This window comes from Pantherophis guttatus, chromosome 1 (genome assembly GCF_059756535.1).
Source record: "Pantherophis guttatus breed Tessera chromosome 1, ASM5975653v1, whole genome shotgun sequence".
NCBI lineage: Eukaryota > Metazoa > Chordata > Lepidosauria > Squamata > Colubridae > Pantherophis > Pantherophis guttatus.
Window position 1 is genome coordinate 29,076,864 of NC_142063.1, and position 18,263 is coordinate 29,095,126.

At 39.6% G+C, this 18,263-nt stretch overlaps 2 protein-coding genes across 2 annotated transcripts in view; one reads left to right on the forward strand and one right to left on the reverse strand.

Moving 5' to 3' along the window:
* The window catches only part of NID2 (nidogen 2), a 71,518-nt gene extending 68,526 nt beyond the window's left edge, over nt 1-2,992 (forward strand). Inside the window, exons 20-21 of the mRNA XM_034433389.3 lie at nt 555-667; nt 2,240-2,992. Of these exons, the coding sequence (XP_034289280.2) occupies nt 555-667; nt 2,240-2,250 (124 nt within the window). The 3' untranslated portion in view covers nt 2,251-2,992. The remainder of the gene's footprint in view (nt 1-554; nt 668-2,239) is intronic.
* Nucleotides 2,993-3,252: 260 nt separating this feature from the next.
* RTRAF (RNA transcription, translation and transport factor) lies at nt 3,253-16,045 on the reverse strand. The gene is made up of 8 exons (XM_034433390.3): nt 15,798-16,045; nt 13,544-13,671; nt 12,038-12,137; nt 10,715-10,801; nt 10,540-10,628; nt 8,454-8,522; nt 6,416-6,464; nt 3,253-3,607 (listed from the first exon to the last, which is right to left on the reverse strand). The coding sequence occupies exons 1-8, from the start codon at nt 15,856-15,858 to the stop codon at nt 3,453-3,455; spliced, it is 738 nt and encodes a 245-aa protein (XP_034289281.1). The 5' UTR covers nt 15,859-16,045; the 3' UTR covers nt 3,253-3,452.
* Between the last annotated feature and the right edge of the window lie 2,218 nt (nt 16,046-18,263).

Genomic DNA, 18,263 nt, shown 5'->3' on the forward strand with positions numbered 1-18,263 from the left:
GATCATCAGAGGCTTTTAAAAGCATTTTTTAACAACTTCTTCAGGTGAAGAGGTTGTAGAAAAAATGGTTTTAAAAGAGAAAAATAAAAGTTGGCCACGCCCACTCAGTCACATTACCCCCCCATCAAGCCACGCCCACAGAACCGGTAGTAACAAATTTTACATTTCACCACTGTGTACACTATTACATTTATTACTGTATCCCTCATAATTAAGAATATCTAACAATCTGCAAAGGATTAGATTTAGATTTGGATTCGATCTACTTGTTCTGATTTGGGCAACTGCCACATTTCTTTAATACAATGCAGGTTGGTAAAAAGGAAAAAAAAACCCTCCCTCAAATGAAATTGATTTCCTGGTGACCTGATAGGGTATGTAGCTTTCTTGACAACAATATGATTTATTCGCCTTCATCTAGGCTTTTTTTTCAATTTTCCAAACTGGACTCCTGCCTTTGGAATCCCTGATGCTGTCCTCTGCAAATATTAAACAGGTCTGACTCTGCTAAGCTTTGACACAAACCTCACGTGCCATTCAATTTCTCTCAACAGGGATGGTGTTATAGCTGTGAACAAAGACAATGGTGCTTTTACGGGCGAGTATCTTCCAGATCAGCGGACACATCTCTATGGAATAACCGTAGTTCATCCATACTGTCCAGGAGGTAAAAATTAGGAATTAACTGTAAATGTTGGGGCAGGATTTAAGGGGAGGAGGGTGGAGGGAGCAGGAGAAATAGTCCCTCATCTTTGCTCATGGAATTTCTTTTCAGGAGTGCATCAGAATCATTAACATTATAGGAAACAACCCTGCATTTATCTTGCTGATCTGCAATGGTTTGAGCTAACATAGAATACGAAAACCATGTCTTAGTTGCCTTGGTAATAGACATTCCCTCCCTGCAGTCTAGAAGGCATTGGAGTAATCAAAATGGCCTCCTAAACAGCCATGTGTAGGATGCTCTAATTCCCTTGATCCCTGACTGGCCACGATTACATTGTAATGGAGAAAATGGCAGTCATACAATTGAAAAGGATGGAAGTCTGAATGCTTTATATCTGTCAGTTAAATCTGTGAAAACAAACCTCTTCTCCTCGAACTGTTTAAACATTTGGCACAATCATAGCAAAAGGAGAACATTCATAAATACATGTCAAAAAGCTGTTTTAGTGCTCTGATTATTTTATAGGAGGCCCACTTAAAACTGGAGAATTATTCTGAATCTCTTAAGTCTATAATTCACCTGACAGGTTTGACAAAAGATGATGGACTAGACAAAAGATGGATTAGAACACAAGGCTTGCTATTTTTCTTCTGATTTTATGCCAGTCCTGATCTGCTCCAAGTGGGACACAGCTGCTGAGAAAGAATACAGGTAGTCCTCAACTTACAACCACAATTGAGCCCAATTTTTTATTGCTAAGCAAGGCAGTTGTTAAGTCAATTCTGCCCCATTTTATAACCTTTCTTGCCACAGAGGGTAAATGATTCTCTGCGTTAGTAAAATGGTTAAGTGAATTGCGCTTTCCCATTGATTTTGCTTGTCAGATCACAAAAGGTGATCACATGACCCCATAAATGCCATAAATATGAACCAGTTGCCAAGCATCTAAACTTTAAACACAATTTTAAATACATTTGAATCATTAAATGTATGGTTGTTAAGTCGAGGACTATCTGTAGCGTTTATCATTCATGGGCTCCCTGGGCTTCTTTTGCCACTTGTTGCTGCCGCTTCTTAGTGCCAGTCTAGCAAATTGTTCCCTTCTAGCCTTGATGAGATCCTGGTGCCTATAGACCCCAACAATTGTTTTGCAGTCTCTGCACAAGGAAGCTCACAGATCAAATAGGACCGTGATGGTGAACCTGTGGCACGCAGTGCCCTCTGTGGGCATGTGAGCTGTCACCCCTGTTCAGCTCTGCCAAGCATGCACGCATGCCTCCCCCCGGCCAGCTGGTCTTCGGGTCTCTGCTGCGCATGTGGGGGAGGGGTGTGGGCGGCAGGGCCACCCATATGCACAGGGGCAGGGCATGTGCGGCGGGCCTGCACATTGCACTTTGGGGGTTCGGGCACGCACACTCACGCTTTGGGCACTTGGTCTGGAAAAGGATAGCCATCAATGAAATAGGAAATGGCAAAACTGCACTATTGGTTATTGGTCGCATATTATGATCCATCATTGTCAGCCCGCAGCATCCCTTATGGAATCACTTTTATTTTTATTTATTTTTGCAGGAAGAAAATAAGCTATTAAGTGGAGGGAAGGAGAGGAAATAAATTCCACTAAGGCAGCTGGAAGAAGAGTTCCACTTCCTATCATTATTGCACACCATGCAAAAGTCCCCTCCGGCTGTATCGGGACCGCTAATATGTACTGGAGGGAATTAAGTGGTTTAACTTAGAAGAAAATTATCTAGTATTTTTAAGTTATACCTCAAATCCTTACTACTGTATTTTTTTTCACAATGAAAACAATTTTATATATTGCCAAAAAGAAATGGTGCTATGACAGGGATATATATTCTTCTGGTGATTGGAGCAACATTGTAAAAGAAATATGACCATATAAATATAGCCTTACTCCATTACTATTTTACTGGGGAAAAAAAACTTTTAAAAAGTGGAATGGGGTGGGGGATAAACCATCTTAGCTCAAACAGGGAACCGTCTAGAATGACTTCTGGAAACACTATATGAAGCAGAATGGAAAAAAATGAGTATCTTTGCCTGCTCTTAGGAGCCATGCAAAATTGCTAAAAGATATTTAGAAAATTTAATGTTCTGCCACCTCTTGTTGCTTCTTGACTTGGTGCATGACTTTTTAAGATTTATGTAAGAATATGCTGAAATGTTTCAGATTTACCTTCCACTCTTCATATTCTGGGACTGCATGAGAGAAAAGTGTGTTTGCGTGTGTGTTAATATCTGACAGTAACTGCTAATGTTTTATAGGCTATTCCATGAATTCAATAAAAAGGCTGACTTTTTTATGAGGCCACTTGAGTTTTGTATTTGACAATCTGCCAGGAACACTTTTCCTAATCGTAAACCACTGAACTGAGGAGGTGCAGGTAAAACACTTCAGATTCATAGGATAGGAACTGTACCTCAATCTGGTTAACTAAAAAAAAAACCACACACACACACAATCTCACCCTCACTCCAAAAAGCACATAGAAACAAACTCTACCCATGTGCAATGTCTTATGAATAAATAAACTCAAAAGATGAGAAAATGGCCACTGCTGTACTTGACAACCTCCCATTACAGGAGGTGTAATCCAAGCTTTATTTATGTAAAGAAACATATTTAGTGGACGTGCTGGCAGTTGCCCTGGTTTCTTTCCAAACATGGGAATTGTATCCTTTTGGAATTGCATGCTAGATCTGGAGGAGTCCCTTAACTGCATGCCAGCAACAGGAGAGCCAAAAGCTTTTTTAATTTTGTTCATCTCCCGACTTTGCCAAGTCTATGATCAGTTTTTGGATCCGCAATAATTGCTTGAACGGCTACAATGGCTTCATTTATCTTGGTCTGTAACTCACGGAGCTCTTCTATGTGCAATAGTCGGAGGATCTGAGCAGCTTCATTGAGGACAGCATCTGGAGAGGAAGGTAAGAAAAGGCAAACAGAGTTCAGTTCAAAACTCTCTTAAGTAATGGATCTAAAATATGGACCTGAGTCAATTCCTCTACAACCCTTTGTAATAAGCATCCTTTTATAGATGTTTTAAACCTATTGTGTCTTTAATTTACATTTACTTAATTAAATGTGATTAATTTTGCTACTATTATTCAGCAGTTTTGAGATAATTTTTGATGCTGTGAGGTCATGGAGGAATTAAAAAAAAATACAACCCCCCCCCCCCCACAAGACTTGAAGATTACATAGAACATATAGATTTCCCACTCCTGCCATGGGGATATGAAATATCCTTAATTTTAAGGTGATGACACATACAGCGGGGCAAAAAAGTATTTAGTCAGCCACCAATTTTGCAAGTTCTCCCACTTAAAAAGATGAGAGAGGCCTGTAATTGTCATCATAGGTAGACCTCAACTATGAGAGACAAAATGAGAAAACAAATCCAGACAATCACATTGTCTGATTTGGAAAGAATTTATTTGCAAATTATGGTGGAAAATAAGTATTTGGTCAATATAAAAAGTTCATTTCAATATTTATTTTATTTATTAAATTTATACTTTGTTATATATCCTTTGTTAGCAATGACAGAGGTCAAACATTTTCTGTAAGTCTTCACAAGATTGGCACACACTGTTGCTGGTATGTTGGCCCATTCCTCCATGCAGATCTCCTTCAGAGCAGTGATGTTTTGGGGCTGTCGCTGGGCAACACAGACTTTCAACTCCCTCCAAAGGTTTTCTATGGGGTTGAGATCTGGAGACTGGCTAGGCCACTCCAGGACCTTGAAATGCTTCTTACGAAGCCACTCCTTCGTTGCCCGGGTGGTGTGTTTGGGATCATTGTCATGCTGAAAGACCCAGTCACGTTTCCTCTTCAATGCCCTTGCTGATGGAAGGAGGTTTGCACTCAAAATCTCACGATACATGGCCCCATTCATTCTTTCCTGTACACGGATCAGTCATCCTGGTCCCTTTGCAGAGAAACAGCCCCAAAGCATGATGTTGCCACCCCCATGCTTCATAGTAGGTATGGTGTTCTTTGGATGCAACTCAGCATTCTCTCTCCTCCAAACATGACGAGTTGTGTTTCTACCAAACAGTTCTACTTTGGTTTCATCTGACCATATGACATTCTCCCAATCCTCTTCTGGATCATCCAAATGCTCTCTAGCAAACTTCAGACGGGCCCGGACATGTACTGGCTTAAGCAGGGGTTCATGTCTGGCACTGCAGGATCTGAGTCCCTGGCGGCGTAGTGTGTTACTGATGGTAGCCTTTGTTACGTTGGTTCCAGTTCTCTGCAGGTCATTCACTAGGTCCCCCCGTGTGGTTCTGGGATTTTTGCTCACCGTTCTTGTGATCATTTTGACCCCGCGGGGTGAGATCTTGCGTCGAGCCTCAGATCGAGGGACATTATCAGTGGTCTTGTATGTCTTCCATTTTCTAATTATTGCTCCCACAGTTGATTTCTTCACACCAAGCTGCTTGCCTATTGCAAATTCAGTCTTCCCAGCCTGGTGCAGGTCTACAATTTTGTTTCTGGTGTCCTTTGACAGCTCTTTGGTCTTCACCATAGTGGAGTTTGGAGTGTGACTGTTTGAGGTTGTGGACAGGTGTCTTTTATTCTGATAACAAGTTCAAACAGGTGCCATTAATACAGGTAATGAGTGGAGGACAGAGGAGCCTCTTAAAGAAGAAGTTACAGGTCTGTGAGAGCCAGAAATCTTGCTTGTTTGTAGGTGACCAAATACTTATTTTCCACCATAATTTTCAAATAAATTATTTCCAAATCAGACAATGTGATTGTCTGGATTTGTTTTCTCATTTTGTCTCTCATAGTTGAGGTCTACCTATGATGACAATTACAGGCCTCCCTCATCTTTTTAAGTGGGAGAACTTGCACAATTGGTGGCTGACTAAATACTTTTTTGCCCCACTGTATATTAGGTCCCTGCAGTTTGCCTACAGCTGCCATAGGCTTGCCTTCTTTATTGTTACCCAATTCTTTGGAATGCTGTTTCTCATAAATTGAGAATTAACTTTATGTTTAAAAAGGCCTTGAAAACAAATCTCTTTCCCTATTGGCAGTACTCAGTAAAGTATAAACGGTAAAGTTTCCCTGTCCAGTCTTGTCCACTTCTAGGGGGTGATGATCATCTCTGATTTTAGCCAAGGGAGCCAGTATGGTCAGAGAACACTTCTGTGGTCATGTGGCCAATATGACTATATGATTATGCCATGGAACACTGTTACCTTCCCACCAAAGTGGTACCTGTTTATCTACTCACATTTGCATGCTTTCAAATTGCTAGGTGGGCAGGAGCTGGAGCAAGAATGGGAGCTCACCTCGTCATGTCGGGTCTTGAACCTGGGCAGCCAGCTGACAAGCTCAGCATCTTTAATCGCTGAGTCATCGCTTCCCCACCAGTGAAGTATAATTATGATGAAAATTCATGGGGAAGTGCCGGACTAAATTATAGTATATTAGTCATTAGAATAAATACATTGTTCACAGTAAATTGAAAGGCAAATGTGGTACAGTTTCTGACATAATAAATATTCCTTACTCTTGCTGGCAAATGTGCACATTTTTCTAAAAATAAAACCTATTTTCCTCTGCACATAAGGAACACTCATCCTGCTAAAGAAGCACAATCATGAAGAAAAGAAGGGATTGTCCTGAACAAATTAAATGGTAAATGGGATCAGGCTGAAAGGCCTGAGGAAGAAGCTTTGAGAGAAAGCAAGGAGAGGATCACTTACCTCCAGTGTCAAAGCCAAGAATATGTTTATCTAAGGTGACAGGCAAACCCTTAAAAGAAAGAGACAGGAAACTCATCACTGAAACAAAATGTTATGCACAAGTGGAAAACAAATTACTTTGTATAATTTGAATCTGGCACGTCCTACTAATTTTGCAGTAATTATCTAGGCTGAAAGTAATTTGCTGTGCTTAAATTATGTCTTTCAAAAGAACATTCCTAATTACCAAGTGCCTGCATCATCAAGTGTATGGATTTTCCTGTCCATACCTGCAAAAACTTTAGTTGAACAATACCAACTACATACTGTGGGCAGGACAGCTTCAGATGTTAAGAAATTCAAAATAAAATCCATAGAATTTTTTTTAAAAAAAATGTTCCACAAAAAAGCTGTTTCATAAATAATTTGCTTTCATCACTCAATTAAATGAACATATAAAATTATCCATGTGGATCAATGGCCCAAATGATCTTCCTATAACCTGGTTTTTGGGTATCAAACAGATGTTTTTTTTTCAGCTAGCCACTTCTTTTTGTACTTTGTAAAAATCTACAGACCAGATTTAAAATCTATCTAAACAGGAGTCTACTGAGAATTCATTATAGATTGTCACTGAAATGGTAACGATGATAGTAATGTTGACTACAAGCTAACAGACAAAATAACTAGGTAAAAATTTACAAAGTAACATTTAATTATGCATTACAAACAATAAACTCACACATTCCTTATTAAAACCAAATACCATTTATTCGGCAAATAAAATTCCTGTTGGCTAACTTGGCGATTCAAGTTTATAATGCTGGTTGCTGTTATGATCCAGGAGGAATATTTGTCTAATATCCTTAAGAGAAGGGCAAGAGAACCCTTAAACACAACAAGTTGCTAAAGGGAAACATTAAAAAGATGTTAAGAGCAGTGTGGACACTACACAGACCGGAAGGACTTAACATCGAATTATCTAATGTTCAGTGATTACATTAGCAGTTGCTCTCAGATTGAGAAAACAAAGAAATATGGCTCATTCTGAACTCTCTACTTCAATTTTGAGAAGCTTCTCATTTGCCATTAATGAATACAAATCTCAATTCTTACCAGGCTTCTGAATAGATTATTTAGGAAATGTTTGTGTTTGGTTACCACACTGAAGCTAAACAGTTTTGTAGGATTGTATCTTTTATACACTTAAGCAAATGTTTGAATGGCTAAAACAGATTACTTCAGATATACCCGGACTCAAGGATCTTTTATTAGACATTCTCTAAAACAGTGTTCCCCAATCTTTCCCAATTGGTGGCCTGGAGTTGGGGGGAGGGGAAAAATAGGGAATGATTTTGTGGAAGGGGCAGGCGCAGGTGCACATTTGTGTGTGTACCCGTGATATTCATGGTGATGTTTGTGTGAGGGGCTTTGACTGCCTGCAACGGAGCTTGTGCAAAGGGGCCGTGACCGCCCATAATGAGGCTCATGTGAATGGGGCCGTGAGCATCTGCAACAAAGCTCGTGTGAGGGGCCACAAGCTCCTGTAATGAGGCTCACACAAGGGACTGTGCATGCATGCAGACGTGAACACACCGGCCAGCCACTCACGCAGCCCAGTGGCGATTAAGGCCACGGCCCACAGGTTGGGGACCCCTGCTCTAAAACAAGGAGACTTGGGTTTAAGCAAATGCCGAGTTTACCTCTGCAAAAGTATTTTACTCCATAGCTTTCCTATGTGCTTGTGTGGACAGTTGCCATTTTTAATCTATACTGATCCTTGTAAAAAAATTTAGTAGGGGCTAGTATAAAGCAGCTATTCTTTACCTTGATGAGATACAATGTATCTTGCATGCAGTACAGACATGATTTGCTTTGCTGTAGAATGAGGAAGGGGAAGTGCATTTTGAAATTTTTTTGAAAGGATGCTTTGTTTGAACCTTTGCTGAATCAAAACATTCCTCCAAAGCTATATACAGCCTTAGGATTTGCAGCCATCAGCATCCTGCTTAAAGATATGAAATGAACCATAATTTCTTACATTTAAAATATAAAATACCTCTTTTGACTGATTTGCTTTTGCAACAGCATCCTGACTTAAGCGTTCTTGAACCAAAATGCGAATTGCCTGAGAAATGGGAAAAAAGTAGATGTACTTGTGTGCTTATAAATGCTAGTGTGACATACGCAAATTATACAGCACTGCAATCATACATATTGCTATAGAGCGTTTTACATAGGAAAACACAGTCATTTCTAACTTCAAGCAGTTTATGAACTAGAATTAAGCAGAGGGCGGGATGGAAGAAGCAGAAGTACGATATTAAGATCAAGTGGAAACTGAGTTGGCAATGTGTATATTCACATTTGAGTGCAGCTCTCTGTTTGGGGTGGCTTGTTTTTTACTGTAGTTCAACATTTAATGTTACGTAAGACTTCATATAGAAATGCACCTTGGATCTAAGTGCTATGTGTGGGTTACGTCCAATGATATACCATATTTTTTGTGTATAAGACGCACTTCCCCCACCCCAAAAGTGGGTGGAAATGTCTGTGCATCTTATAGAGTGAATGTTGCCAAAGCCCCGACCACCTGCCAGCCCCCACCCTTTAGCCTCTGCTTCCCAGCAATTTGCCTCCTTGCAGCAAATAGCAACAGCCTGGTCAGCTTCAACACATCTGATTGGCCTCCTAGAATACCCCATCAGCTGTTCCAGACTGCAGGGATCGCCACCGCCTATTGCCGCCTCCACGTGCCCCATTTTCGGCCTCCAGGCACCCCAATTTTGGCCTCTGGGTGCCTGGTTTTTTGCTTCTGGGCACCCCGTTTTCAGCCTCCAAGCCCCCCATTTTTGGCCCATTCCAGATGGTGGGGATAGACAGCGATGATCCCTGCTGCCTGGAACTGGCCGAAAATGGGTCATGCGGAGTCCGAAAACGGGTTGCATGGAGGCAGCGATGGGCGGCAGTGGTGATGGGCATCTTATACACTGAAAAATATGGTAAGTGCTATTGCTATTGCAGAACATGCATACTGGAGGGAGGTAATAAAAAATCCCATTGAACAAATGTAAACACATGCTTAACAACAGATGTAGCTGCACCTACAGTATATATAGGAACTCTTTTTAATGCTGTAGGGAAAGAGGTATAAAAACATCTAGTAGGGACATATTTAATGTTTCTCTATCTGCTTTTTCTGTATAGTGCTTGAACAACAACTCTATAGTGCTTGAAGAACGTGCTGGGAGTTATTACTTTTGATCATCACTGTGTCTGTTATACTGCGGGCTCACTAGCTAATACTCTTGACCATCAACCCCATTCCAAAGAGATAGATGAATCATTACAGACATATTAGTAGAGTAGGAATAGTCAACATTCTAGTATTGAAGCTGTGAAAGATACTTCAAAGCCCTACAATTGTATCCTGCATAACAAAGAGACCATGTTGCAAAGGCCCACCATTCTTAACTGAAGACACTGTGAAACCTGTATTGAATGTGATCAGCCAAATCATTAACTAAAATGAATCAACAAGCAGGAATAAATTTAACCAAAGCAGGGACTGGCAAAAGTACACAACTCTAGGCCTGAAATTCAAACTATGTGTATTTACTTAGTCTTAGACTCTAGATGCATTAGTTTTTTCCTTCTAAAGAAGATATCATTGAGAGTCTTCTGAAACTGTCCTTCAACTGAGTTGCTCTTATAGTTTGTAGTTTTTCTTCTATAAAAAGCTACACTTTTTTCCCAGAAACTGGATTAAAAAAGAGTAATGAAGAACACTATGAATATAGTCTTAGATACAGCTAACAAGTAAAAAATGACCATCCTGTTACTGAAACATGTGCTTAGGTTAAATACAGAAAACACAACTAAAAAGAAAAGATTCTGGAAAAGGAGAAACTTCTAAAAACACACATTCTCAACAGTAGATATTTCAGAAGGGTATTAGGTTTCAAGGCAGCATCTAGAGGCTTATGAGTCTCTTTCTTATGCTACGTTGTCCACCTCAAATTTTTCATGGGTGTCAAATAAATACTAAAAGTGATGGAGAAGGGAACATTCAGCAAGTTTACACAAATCATTTTTAAAGAAGAATTTAAATGAAAGCTAGTGGAATAACTCATTAATAAGCTAACCTTAAGCATAACCAAATAGTCATCATGACGTTGGATCTGAAGAAGATTTGCCAAAGCCATCACGCCAGCTTTAAAATCAGGATTATTCACTGAAAAAAAAGGACATAGGTAGAGGTTGATTTTTTAAAAATGCACATTTCACACTGAGAAAAAATTAAGCCGCGTCTTTACTCACCATCCAGGTTTATCAGGGGTTCTGTATTTTTGGCTGCATTATCTGTATTTTTAGCCCCTTCTGGTGTAGGGTCCTTATATTTGTCAGCTGTTAAAAGAAAAGCCAGTTCACTGAATAGGTCACAATACAAAGAACAAGCTCAAAATTAAAGAAAGCAAAGGAAATAAGCCTTATACTATTCTTCTAATTCCCAAGAACAGCATGTGCATAACAGCAGCAGCTGTCTACATTGTTCAAAAATTCCATTGTAGATGCTTGTTAATTGCTACTAATAATGAATTCTAAGTAGCATCTATCATCATGTTCATGACAGCAAACAACCTTTTTTAAAAAACAATGAAGACTAAACAAGCTGTCCAAATTAAAAAAAAAAAATCAAAGGCCAAAACTGTAGCTTTAATAGAAAACTGGTTCACAGTATCTGCAAAGTAATTGCAAATTGGTGGATAAGTTGTTTAAAATAAAAAAGTAAAGATATGAAATGAAATTGTTAATCTATCTTTTACAATTTATTAGTTAGCTGTCTGTCCTCTGCCCAAGGGAGGGGAGGGGAGAGCTGATGGGGAAAGAGCTGCAGAGAAATGAGTGAGGCAGGATTAAGCATTCCCCAATCCAACCTTTCTGCAGCGAAATGGCAGATTAGATTTTCCAAAATGCCTGACTGTAGGTGTTTTCCAGTCTGAGCAACTTTAAAATGTGTGAACATTAATGGCTAGGGAATTCTGGGAATTGACATCCATACATCTTTAAGTCACCCAGGTGGAAAAACACTGCTTTAGCACATTAAACCGTTAGTATCTGAAAGCTAGTAACTAAATTCATCTGTTTCTATTTCAAGGACAAATCCTTGCATTAGTGCATTTGGTCTTAATTGCATTTTCATAGTCAGCCTCATTTCAACTGTAAAAGGTCGATTGGGTTAATGCACAGGTGTCAAACTTGCTGTGTCACGTTGCCGTCATGTTACGTTTTCTCCTTTTGTGGAGCTGGGGTGGGCGTGGCCTGGCCATCTGGCCCACCAGTTTGACACCCCTGGGTTAATGCTTTGAAGTAAAGCAGCTACATTCAGATGTCAGTTAAGTCATACTGGAGTCAAACTTTGAATTAACCAGGTCAATAAAGATTTTCCTACTATGTATGTTAATTATACATGCTTCTAGTTTTTAAGGTACTTAAAATTAGAGCATGTGTAAAATAAAGAAATTAATTGAAGTGTAACTGCAAATCTCTTTCTTACTCACTTTTAAAAATACAACTGCAATTTTAAATTAAAGAATAATCTATCACATTTTAGGCAAGATAAGATTAAAAAATCCAGCATACCATTGTCTCCATACTCAAGCCTAACTGCCAATCCCAAAAGCCAATCAATGGCTTCTTGCCGTTCTTGTATAGTGAAAGGACAATTCACATCTTTAAGGTACTGTTAAAAAAAGCAATTTTAAATCAAACATTTCAATTAGCAACAAAAAGCTTAAAAGCTATAGGTTTCACTTGGGTGAACAGCTTAACAGACATCTGGCACTGGATTATGAATTCAGCATTAAAGAATCTTCCAGGAAAAAAAAAAAACTTGTTGCTGTCATGCTTGATCTGAGACATTTCAGCACTTTTTGTGTCAAGAGCAGCTATTTCTATTATTGATAGATAAAGGTTACTTCCAACTATTATGAAATAGCTTGGAAAACACTTCCTTGTGATCTTATTTATGCCACAATCATAATATTAAAAAGGCATGGCTGTATGAATAGGACCAGTTCTTTCCTTTCATCTAACGTTTTCTTAGCTATGAAGTGTGCTTCATTGGGTAATAAGACCCTGAACACAGTTCCAAATGTTCACAGTGCCATGGAGCAAAGCAGTATACTTATTTTTAACTTTTAATTGTTTATATTCTAATTCTGCTACAATATTTTTTTCATTACTGCTGTGCCTCCAAAATCTTTCCCAATTCTAACTCCAAATTAATTTTTAGCACAGTGAACTCTTAATTGGTCCCTCTCACACATTTTTTACTTCACAATGGATTTTTACAATTTATACCCACTATTTGGTGGTCTCCTTCCAAAACAGATTAAAAGGAAATATTGGATGGCAGAAAAATATAAACTGGGTTTCTTCTGTAGAGCTAATGATTTTTAGTTGACCTTTTTTAGCCTTAATGCTGAAAACAATTTTTACTGATCTATCCTATAGAATAAACAAAGATGTAAGTGAAACAACAAAATTAAATATCTTCCTATAACAAGAGAGGTGTATGAACACAGGAAGAAAACTGTAATTGTGAGAAGCTGATGGAATGCAAATTGAGGCTTTCTTTCTTTCAAGATTTTTAGAAAGTAATGTACAATGGCTCTGACTTATATTATGTTAACATAATTTACTCTATTAAAACTTTTCTTTAATTCTAAGGCACAAACATTATTAATTTACTTAGAGAAGATTCCTGGACTCCAAAATATTCCAATTTAAAATCAGCAATGTAGAAGGCTACAAATTGTTGGAAGAAAATATAATGCATCATATATTGAGCAAATAGTATGTAATTATCTGGATTATTGTAGGCAGTATCAGGGCAAATAGGTTTTTCTTATCACTAGACCTATATTACAACTGACAATGTAGTTGTAGAAACCAATTTAGTATGTCCAACTTTTATAACTGTACAAAAAAAATGCTACAGCCAGTGAAAATACTTTAATTTTACTTTTCTGTGTTTTCATCAACTCTAGTCCTAAATAGTCTAACTTAATTAGCATCTAATGTGCTGTTGTAAGTAAAACAGATCCCATCCACATGCTTAGAAATTGCACTTAAAAATAACACTACCTTTTCAAAGGACTTTGACCATTCTGTGGCATTATGGATGTTTCTTAAGTTCCCCCTGTCTTCTATTTTATAGTGTCTGATTTTCTGGTCTTCAAGCCAAACAATAAAGTTTCTGAATTCTGTTTCATCTACAATAACAAATAAATACAAGTCACATAAAAAATACTTTTCTTTAAATTAAAATATGTCCTTATAAAATATTTATATGATTATATTATATTCTACTAAATTTGACATGGACAGGTTTTTCGCTGTTCCATGAGCTGCACTGGCTGCTGATTTGCTACTGGGTGCAATTCAAGGCTTGGTTATTTCTTATAAAGCCCTGCATGGATGACATGGGTCTAGATTACTTGAAGAACCATCTCACCCTGATGGGACAGCCACTCCCCCATGCTGGCAGAGGATGCATGCTGCAGATCCTGCCTGTCAAGGAACTCTGGCTGGCGGGGTCCAAAAGAGCTTTCTCTGCCATAGCTCCAGCCCTTTGGAATTTCTTGCCCCCCCCCCCCCCCGTGAGATCTGCCGCCACCCTCCTAACCTTCCCTAAGAGCCTGAAGACCTAGGTCTGCCAGTTGGCCTGGAGGGGGGCCAATGGGGAAGTACTGCAGCGAGGTGGGTTGCAAACAAATGATGAATCTATTTTTACATTGACTATGATCATGATTTATCACTTATTGCTTGTATGTACACTGAGAGCTTAACCACCGGAGACACTCCTTGTGTGTCCAATCACACTTGGTCAATAAAGAATTCAATTCAATTCAATTCAATTCGATTCTCTATTCGATTTTCTTTTCTTTTCTATTCTATTCTATATTCTGTTCTGTTCTATTCTATTCAATTCAATTCATGCAATATAGTCATATTATTGTTCCGTAGAGATAGGATATTTTGAATCCTATCTCTATATAATTTTCTTTAAAGATGGAGGTTGGTAAGCTATACTGAAACAGTGTTGGTAACCTGGCTGGAGAATTCTGGGGGTTGCCAAGGTTGAACACCCCTGTTCTACATTCTAAAATAATCACAACATAATTAAGTAGCAAAAAAAATAATAATCAAATCTCTCTTCCACCTCCATTTTGCCTGTGATACCAGTTCAAAGAGAAGACTTTAGCAACTTCGGCTCCAGTTTTCTATGTCATAAGTTCCCAAATGTGAGTTCCTTCTCTTTTGATCTCCAAGAAGTCATAAGAAGTTGCAGGAAAAACGTGGAATTGCTCCCCTGAGGGTTCACTGTAGTTTCAGGAGCTGCTACTACAGGGTTTATAGTAATTAATTTCAACCTTCTTTTGGGAAATTCAACTCCACCAGAGGCTGGTACTCTGGCAAGATACCAAATGTTTATGTTCCATACAAACCTAACTTTTGTACTCTCGGTTATGTGAGCGCTTAACAAAGCGTTTCTTAAGTTGGTACTCTCCAAATATGGCTGATTACAAAGAATAATAATAATAGAATAGAATAGAGCTGGACGGGACCTTGGAGATCTCCTAGTCCAGCCCCCTGCTCAAGCAGGAGACTCTATACAATCTCAGACAAGTGACTGTCCAGTCTTTTTTTAAAAACCTCCAGTGATGGAGCGCCCACGATTTCTGAAGGCAAGCGGTTCCACTGATAAATTGTCCTCACTGTCAGGAAATTTCTCCTTAGTTCTAGGTTGCTTCTCTCCTTGATTAGATTCCACCCATTGCTTTTTGTCCTGCCCTCAGGTGCTTTGGAGCAGGGGTCTCCAACCTTGGCAACTTTAAGCCTGGTGGACTTCAACTCCCAGAATTCCCCAGCCAGCAAAGCTGGCTGGGGAATTCTGGGAGTTGAAGTCCGCCAGGCTTAAAAGTTGCCAAGGTTGGAGACCCCTGCTTTAGAGAATAATTTGACCACCTCTTCTTTGTGACAGTCCCTCAAATACTGATATACTGCTATAATGTCGCCCTAATTCTTTTTTTAGACTAGCCAGACCCAAAATCTACAGCCGTTCTTCATATGAACTAATACCCGTAGCTTGGCTTAACTAAGAGTGATGGGAACTGTAGTTGCATACACCTGGAGGGCCTCATGAGAGAAAGCAGCTTTAAGGGGAGGGGCCGGGGGAGAAAAAAAACCGCCGTAGGGGCGTGGTCAACGCAACCATTCTTATCCAGAAAGCGAAGGGAGGGCTTCGCGCATGCGTATCAAAATGCCAACAGCAGCTATCAGCCATGAATGAGACGGTGGGTTCGTATTGCGGCCTATTGGTAACGGCTTCCCTCACCTCGGCAGTTGAACCCAGTTGGGTTGTGGTAGTCGAGCGCCGACAGTTTCCGCCGGAACATGGCGTTGCTCTCTAGGCGAGAGTCTTTCGAGCCGAGTCGACGTCGAATCAAGGAGCGCTTCTATATCGCCAACAAGCGGGTAGAGGAGACTTGAGAAAGAAAGAGCGCCTGCGCGACTCGCTTGCGGGACTTAGAGGGAGAGTTGGCAGTAGCCAATCACTATATTTCAAGGGCGCGCGTCACGGCTGGTGAGCGGGACTAATAAACTGGGAGGAAAAGGCGAAAATGATTGGTTAAACGGTTTGACTGACAACGTCAGTAGCCAGTTAAGAAAGAAGGCAAGCCTTTGGACAGGAAGGGAAAGGAGATTTTTAAAAGTAGGATTGTTTTAACGCGTGTTTCCGTTCTTAGGGCAGCTTTTGTTTCGGGCCAGAATTGACCTTGCAGAATTTTTAAATCATTTATGATTAGAGCCCAGAATTTTTAAATCAGCTATGATTAGAGCCCGGCACGCCATCTCCTTTCTTGGAAAACCTCAAGAAATCCAACCCAGGAAAAGATAGAGATGCAGGGGAGCAAAAACGTCAGCAGTGGATTATTTGTGCCTTGTGTCCGAAATATGAATGCAAATGTTCCTCAAACTCGGCCACTTTTAAGACGTGGACTTCAGCTCCCAGAATGCAAGCTGGCTGGGGAATTCTGGGAACTGAAGTCCACTTGTCTTAAAAGTGGCCAAGTTTGAAGAAACACTTGTTAAATGCATGGGGACGAATTGTTTAAGAAATTTAAGACTAGGTTATATAATACAGGAGAATGATGGGAGTATGAACAAGTATGCTATTAGTTCTATGGTGTTCCTATTTATTGCTCGATTTTTTCTTGGGTGAGGATCAAGGGTGACTTCACTGTATTAAGTTTCCTTTGGCTAATTTTTAAAAGCTAAACGATCAGAATCCCAAACCTTAATTAAAAATATTTGTAACATAGTTTGTTTCTTGGCCTTTAGTTAAACAAAACAGAACCAAAAAAAAAGAAAAGAAAAATAACTTACACACACATTATATAAACATACCCTGAAGGATTTTTTATACCTGTTATGTATGTTCTTTTTAGTGCTTATCTTGCTTAATTGCAGGGTTCTATATTGTGCTTATCTAATTTAATTATCTAATTTAATCACTGAATTTTACTTTCAAATGTATTGTGCTCCTTCCCTAAAAGTAATTTACAAATGTTGTAATAGCAAGAGTATTATTTTTGTTATCTGATTTCTCACCAAAATTACTTGTTAGTTATTCCTATTCTGGACATCTAAATGGTGGGTAAAGATGCATTTCATATGATAATGCAAATTAGAACATTCAGTAAAAATACCAAGAACTTAAAGCAACACAAATAAAATGAATTAGAGGACTGCATTACAGAAGAAATTCAAATAAATGAAATATTACAATTATGTGCTATCAAATCAGGTTTTTTAGTGACGACATACAGATTTTCTTCATGATGATCTGTCCTTAACTTGTTCCTTCAGATCTTCAAATGATGCACCCATTGCTACTATAACTAAGTCCATCCCTCTTGCTGCTGGTCAGCATTTTTCCCCCCTTCCCCCTTCCCCATCATTAAAGCCTTTTCTAGAAAGCTAGGTCTTTGCATAGTATACCCAAACTAGAATAATTTGTGCCTAGTCAATTGTGTCTTGAATGAGAACTCTGGATTGATTTGTTCATGATCCATGTTTGTTTTCTTGGCTGTCCCAGGGGTGGGTTCTAATTTTTTTTACTACCGGTTCTGTGGGCGTGGTTTATTTTGTGGGTGTGGCTTGGAGGTCATGTGACTAGGTGGGCGTGGCTAGCTGGTCAGTCATTTCTGGAAGGTCCTTGCACTTACGACCAGTCCTCACACTTACGACTCATTTGTTTGCTTTTAACACTGATCAGCTGTAGGATGGCCCTTTGAAGCCCTGCGGCAAGAGTTTAAACAGTTTTTTTCCCTCTAGTCATCAGCTGGGACTCAGGAGGCAGCAATAGATTGGGGGACCAAATAAAAGGTAAGAATAACGTGGGAGGGCGGGGGGGAGAACCGGTTCGGTGACGTCATATCGTCACCACTACCGGCTCGGCCGAACCGGACCGAACCAGGAGGAACCCACCACTGGGCTGTCCATACTCTTCTCAGGAGTCTTCCCCAACATCAAATTTCAAAAGAGTCAATACTCTTTCTATTCCGCTTCTTCCAAGTCCAACTTCTGCTCCCATAAAGTGTCACAAGGAATACCATTGCTTGTCCTACAGTAATCTGATCTTTGTAGGTACAATTCAGTAGTGGGTTTCAAATCCCAGTGCTACCAGTTTGCTATCGCTTTGCAAGCGCTCGCTTTGCAAGCATGCAGCTCTTCAGCACATGCGCAGAGCGATTTTGATGACATCTGGGTGGGTGGGCAGAGCCTCCTGCTGCTGCCA